The sequence below is a fragment of the Euphorbia lathyris genome, chromosome 9 (genome assembly GCF_963576675.1).
Source record: "Euphorbia lathyris chromosome 9, ddEupLath1.1, whole genome shotgun sequence".
Taxonomy (NCBI): domain Eukaryota; kingdom Viridiplantae; phylum Streptophyta; class Magnoliopsida; order Malpighiales; family Euphorbiaceae; genus Euphorbia; species Euphorbia lathyris.
In genome coordinates, this window is record NC_088918.1 from 79,399,845 (window position 1) to 79,406,359 (window position 6,515).

The 6,515-nt window shown below is 35.4% G+C and overlaps 1 protein-coding gene across 1 annotated transcript; it reads right to left on the minus strand.

Moving 5' to 3' along the window:
• Positions 1 to 402: 402 nt before the first annotated feature.
• On the minus strand, positions 403 to 5,816 carry LOC136206972 (uncharacterized). Its single transcript, XM_065998201.1, has 5 exons — positions 5,595 to 5,816; positions 5,396 to 5,512; positions 3,969 to 4,003; positions 2,617 to 2,717; positions 403 to 741 (listed from the first exon to the last, which is right to left on the minus strand). The coding sequence occupies exons 1-5, from the start codon at positions 5,768 to 5,770 to the stop codon at positions 658 to 660; spliced, it is 513 nt and encodes a 170-aa protein (XP_065854273.1). The 5' UTR covers positions 5,771 to 5,816; the 3' UTR covers positions 403 to 657.
• Positions 5,817 to 6,515: the final 699 nt, after the last annotated feature.

The following is a 6,515-nucleotide window of genomic DNA, read 5'->3' on the forward strand; positions in this document are numbered from 1 at the left end:
CGCTACAGAACAGTACACTAGACACAGTGTATCCCGTCATGTAAAAACGAAAACGATATTGTCACTATATAAAGAGAATACATTATACATTTTAGGTACACGAAAAAATTCTCTTTTTTCTCTGTTGTCTTGTATTTCGTCATTCAGGGTCTAGATAAACGCTACGGATCAACACACGCTACAGAGCAGTACGCTAGACATAGTGTATCCCGTCATGTAATAACGAAAACGATATCGTCACTATATAAAGAGAATACATTATATACTTTAGGTACACGGGATATTCTCTCTTTTTTCTCTGTTGTCTTCTATTTCGTCTTCCTCTCATCCGATAAAGCGAATTTAAGCATCGGAGTGCAAGCGTCGGATACCCGGCTCCACTCTTACACTATTATTTGCAGGTGAACAGAATATATGCTCTGCATTTCATAATTTATTAGGTTTACAAAATCTCAAATTCTGAATTTCTACCAAATAGAACTCATCAAGAAACTCAAGAACAAGCACATTTTGAAATTGACAATTTCTTTTCCAAATGCACAAATCTTGAAATCCAATCCAAAAACCGAAAAATACATATCTGTCGCCTTTTACGTGATCAACAAGGACTAGCACGAAAGAACTGCAGCTGAAGAATATTCTGCACATCAAGCATCATCAAGAAACTCCATACGGAAGTAGTGCAGCAGCCACAATTCTCCCTTCTTCGTTCAGAATGTTGTAAGTTGATGCTGCATTCCTCTGTTACAAAACCGAGCCATATATTATAAGATTAACGGCTGAAACTATATCGAAACATGACAAAAACTTGCAGATTATTTGTTTATTATCTCCCAATTGATTCTTGTCGCATCTGCAATTTGCACTGTAATACAAAGATAAATGAGACATGATAACGAATATACTCTCTTTCGGAAGCTGTTCCTTAGTGAACTTGTGTAACACATTCTAATGTTATCTAAAGCACAAAGGGAAACCTTTCTACTATTACATGAATCCAATTTACATTTCATCCAGGAAAAGCCATCTTTTTCTCAACAATACCGTTGTCATTTGATCCAATAGCGTTCCGTTTCCATTTTACAAGGGTGTTTGTTTACTCCATTTTATCCTCATGTTTGTTTGGTTAGAGAACTACTGAACTCCCTGCTTTTTGGAAAATCAGTTTTTTCCGACAGCAAACAGTAACAGCTACGCAAACATGTAAACCAAACAGACTCTTACTGTCTACTAGTCAGAGTAAGTCGCAATGTCGTTGAAGCTCATTTTCTGTTAGGAATTGACTTGGATTGGGTATTGATTGAACAAGTTTAATATGCGGAAAATAAATTGCAAGGTAACTCAAAACACAATATTTACATGGTCGTAGTTGTTAAAGGCACTAAGGGGTCCTGGAGCCTAAGCTCAAGGCAACGCAAGGCGTGCCCCCGACGAACATGAGGCGCAAAAAATTTAAAAATATATATATACTATATTACTAGTTAAAGCATATCAATATCACTAATACTCTATTACTAGTTAATGCTAGGGATGTTCAAAAATCGAACCGGACCGATGCATTTCGTTTTTTCGGTACGGTTCTTCAGTCTATTAGGTTCAGTTACGATCTTAGTTTATAAAATATATCGGTAATATCAGTCGGTTCGGTTTTTATGACAAAATTACCGAATTAACCGAACCGGTTGTTGACCGTTGTACACCCCTAGTTAAGGCATAAACAAAAACACACACACTTACGACCACATAAAGAACACAAAACCTCATAAAACATAATACCAAATGTCAAAAACACTAAGTTAAGTTCATATTTCATAGAAACATTAACATATATTTAACGTCTTAACACAATTCCAGGCTGCACGTTCTCTGTTGGTTCTTCTGTGTGTCGTAGTTACTTTTGTTTCTATATGTCGCAGTTTTTGTTTGAGTGGAGACTATTCTTTACGTGACTTTACTCTTAATCCCTTTCTAGTCTTTTTATATTTACGTCCCTTGATATTCCTATTTAGCTCCAGGGTTAAGATTAAGTTTAACATAAATTAGATTAGCGGTTGAGGTTAATTAACCAGTAAAAGGGCGGCCCGGTGCACTACGCGTCCCCGCTAAGTGAGGGTCCCGGGAGGAGTTCCACCACAAAGTTGTATTAGGGGCAAGCCTTCCCCTACCAATTTTTTGGCAAGAGGCCGCTCCTAAGACTCAAACCGTGATCTCTCGGTCACACGAAAACAACGTTTACCGTTGCACCAAGATTAAAAATAAATAATAAACGAGTGAAAACATTATTTGTTACTAAAGTGTGCCTTTAACAACTATGTACGTAGTTCAGATAATTATGCATACGTCTACAGGAGAGGAGAAGTATTTTTTCTGAACATCAACATTACGAGATTGAGGACAGCCGCGAAAACCCTTTGAATGCTCAAGAATTATAGTCAACAGCGATCCAATTCGTAACAGTTTCCATTCTAGAAAGACATGAGGTATAAGATTACAGATATACTTTCTCTTTTAGAAGTTGTTTATCAGTGAAGTTTATTCCAGATATTGCTATGCTACCTAAGATGAGGAACGAAACAAATTTCTAAATGCATAAGCATAAAAAGCAATTGAAATTACCGAGTCAACTGTTTCTAATTTCATTCCAGTAGACCGAACGAAGCGCCTGATTTCAGGATCTACATGTTGAATATACCTCCCAGAACCAATAATTAAGATCTCTGAAATAAATGCACAAACAAAATAAAATTAGAAATTTATTTAGCCATGGGAAAAATAAGAAGTGATTCATCAAATTAATTTGTGTAACGTGGAGAGATATAGAGAATATGCGGAAAAGACCATCTCGGCAAATATGAGAATAAGGACAATTTTATCATTTTGTGCATTCATAGATTTCTAGAGCATGTGCCAGCAATTACGGGGCTGCTTGGTCCTGCTGTTGTTGTTTATGTTTACCGTTTGTTGTTGCCGGTAGATATTAGCTAATTTTTCTTCCAAAATTACTATAGGCAGTTACTTCTCAATCGTAACCAATTTTATATCTACTGTTTGGAGTAAAACAACAAAAACGAGCTATAAAAAGAACCAACCGGAGACTATCTATTTGGACAATTTGTCACAGCACAAGGGTACAATAACATAAATCTGAATAACCCAAACTTATGAAATAAACACGGATATCTCACCCAATGATCTAATATGTCGGTTAGAAAATTTAAATAAGAAGTTCAACTATCAACCGAATTGAACAATTGTGAAACAAACTCGAGCAATGTTCAGAAACAAATTCAAGTAACTTTGGATAATCATATGGGTTTACCCTTCCATGATTCATTCACTAACTCTTCCCACATATTTATCCATATAAGAATTGCATGTTCGGGAAACACTAATTTAGTATGACAGCTTGCTTATATGCTATGTTGCACGGAAACTCTTCTTCACTAGGGTTTCCGTGTTTCCTGTCCTTTTCCGTTTCCATTTCTTTTCCGTTCCATTACCGTTTCCTAGCTAAAGTTTCTTAGAAATAACGTTTCTCCGTACCCTTTTCCATTCGTGCAACATACCCTATATGTGACAAAAAAAAAAGCATTTTGAAGAACACAAAAATATTAGGAGTTGTGCCTACATATAACAAGCCAAAACTATATGCGAAGGACTCAGCCACGGATAAACAACACTGGGTTGCATTGCAAGGACTCGGCCATTATTTGCAACCCAAGACCCACCAATAAACCAAGGACTAAGCCTCGTTTTGAAAACATGGGCACGATAACCGAAAGAAGAAAGTCCTTTCAACAGTCAATTACAAATAAGAAAAACAATAACCATGTACCATTAATACAAATGAGCAAGAACAAACATGAACTAAGTTCACGCTACACATTAGTAAACTGCAATTTTAAGCATGTGAGGACATGAATGCAATGTTTGAAGCATTAAAAAAGAAAACCATAATCAACTCTTACCTGGTATTGGCCGCATAATTTGGAAGATGGATAAACTGCATCAAAGGGAAAAATGATGAAGTGTCAGAAGAGAAGCCCAATCACAATTCACATATATGTAACAGCACAATTGTTATACAACAAGAAACTGTTCGAGTAATGGAGACTTGTTATGCTATTATTGGTCTTATGTAGGGTAAAGTGCTGTGACGGTAATTGAAGTTTGGAACGGAATCTATTTCACAAAGGTAAATGAACTTCATTTGGTTTAAAAAAAAATGAAAGATCTTGAGATTTGATTTCAATAAAAGTACTAGCAAATTTGTATTAAAAAAAACTTACTTCAGTGGAACAGAAACACTTATTGAAATGTTGGCGTGGCACAGAGGACAGTTAATTGTATGTCAACTAAGCGCAATGGTGTACATGTTTAACTTTTATGGATAACGTGTCAACCATGTATATGCCACATGACAAATCCTAAGCCACTAAAATATTTAAAAATCACATTGTTGTCTGATATGTGGCTTAGTTGGCATATAGTTAAAATGTCTTTTATGACACATCATTCCGCTGAGTTTTTATACATACAAATTAGCTAGAATGACTTTATTCAAATCAAATGTGAAGTTCAGTAATATTATTGGAAAACAGTGACCTCTGTTTCATAAACCAAAAAGGCAGAGAATTAGTACTAAGATTGCAGGAAATAAACAAGAGAAAGGAACTACTTTACGACAAAATTGAGTATCAAACAATTCGATTTAAGGGTCAACATAGTCCCTAAAGTTGGCAACCAAGATCAATTTAAGCCCAAATACTTATTTAGGTACCAACTTAGCCCTCAAGTTGGCAAATGTCATGGAACCGACTGAACTAAAAGCTTAAGCTTTTAGTTAAGTTGGTTCCGTGCTATGGTATCAGATTGATCACTCGATTAATTGCAGGACATGGTAATATGGGCCCGTGTCTTGCATGCTTCAAGCCAAGTTAGCATTGGTGCGTGGGGGTGTGTCAGATTAACGTTGGACCTTTAACTACTAGCTTAATCTTTGAGTTCAGTTGGTTCTATAACATGGTATCAGATCCTCTGGGTTCGATTCCTAGCAACCTCATTTGTCGATTTAATTGCGGCACATGGTAATATGAGTGGTGGCATTAGCTTGTGTCAAGATATTAATATGAAGTTGGTTCCATGAATGCAAATTTTGACAAATTGATCCGAATACAGTCAGTTTTAATAACAAAAAATCTATAAATTTGGACAAATTTGTCAAAATTTGCTAACTTAGAAGCTGAATTGATACCTAAACTTTGATATGGGTCAAATTCATCTTCACTGTCAAGTTTAAAGGCCATTTTGACCCTTAATTCCAAACAATTCAGCAGTGGATTTGTGAATGAAGCCTATACAATTCAAAAACCCTAAATTAAAAAAACAAACAAACCTTTCGGGAGTAATCTGAGAGAAATTCTTGGGAGACCAAGATAGAAGTAAATTTCCGACGCAGAGCAAGCTACCTTCATAATCAACCCCATTCACTTTAAATCCTGTGTCAGTATACCTAAAATCGAACAGAAAATTCAACACATAAAAACAAAATCAGTACTAGAAAAAGACGAGGAAGACGAAGAAGTATAATATACCCTTGAAAGCGAAGCTGGTCCTGAGGGACGTTATCGATGAGATTGATCTGATCGTAGAGAGAAAAAGCGCGCCTAAGCGATGGTAAAGCTGCGACTCTTCCTTCTACAGGAGCATTTCGGAGGCTCTGTATCAGCTTGGGTAATGTTGAAACTGCTCTGTGTCTTGTTATTGCCATTTCGCTTTCTTTCTCAATGTTGATTCCATCACATTTGAGGAGGAAAGAGAACGTATGAGCTGGGCTTCAACTTGAATACTATAGTCCATAGTTTTCTGGACCGCTGAGCAGAACCGAACCGAAATTCCAAAGACTGAAAAAACCAGATTAGAAAAACCGGACCAAACTTGATCAAATTATATTTTAGTGTGGTTCGGTCTTAATTTTTAAGCTAGTTTGATTTTCGATTCGGTTCAGTCCAAAACGACCCGAAATATAATATATGCTATTTTTAGTTTTAGGGTTTTAAATTAATTAATAGAAAATAAAAAACAATTAAACATATTTCTTCTCTTTTAACTAATTATATATAAAAATAAAAAGCTAATTATATGATTATTGTATTTATATAATTCTTTAATTAGCGAAGACAATTAGCTATAGGTCTCTAATGCTTTTTTTGGTTCAAACATGAACCAAACTGGACCGGAGTGAAATAATTTGGTTCGATCTAGACCAAACCGAATTATAATTTGATTTGGTTTGGTTCTAAAAATTACATGTAATTCAGTTCGATTCGGTTTTTAAACCAAACCGGATCATACTCACCCCTAGTTTTATGTATCTTTATTTCTTATTTTTCATATTATAGTTACAATTTAGGAAAAGGCCTTACACATCTATCGAAGTTGTACAAAAACTGCAATTGACTCTTGAATTTCAAAACGTTATAACTATTCTTATTAACTTATTTATTTCGAATAAA

Coding starts and splice junctions, on each gene's coding strand:
- LOC136206972 (XM_065998201.1), bottom strand. CDS start 5,770: ATGGCAATAACAAGACACAGAGCAGTTTCAACATTACCCAAGCTGATA. Junction 2,718..3,968: donor AATTATGCGGCCAATACCAG/GTAAGAGTTGAT, acceptor CATTTATTTCAG/AGATCTTAATTATTGGTTCT. Junction 742..2,616: donor AATTAGAAACAGTTGACTCG/GTAATTTCAATT, acceptor GTTTTGTAACAG/AGGAATGCAGCATCAACTTA.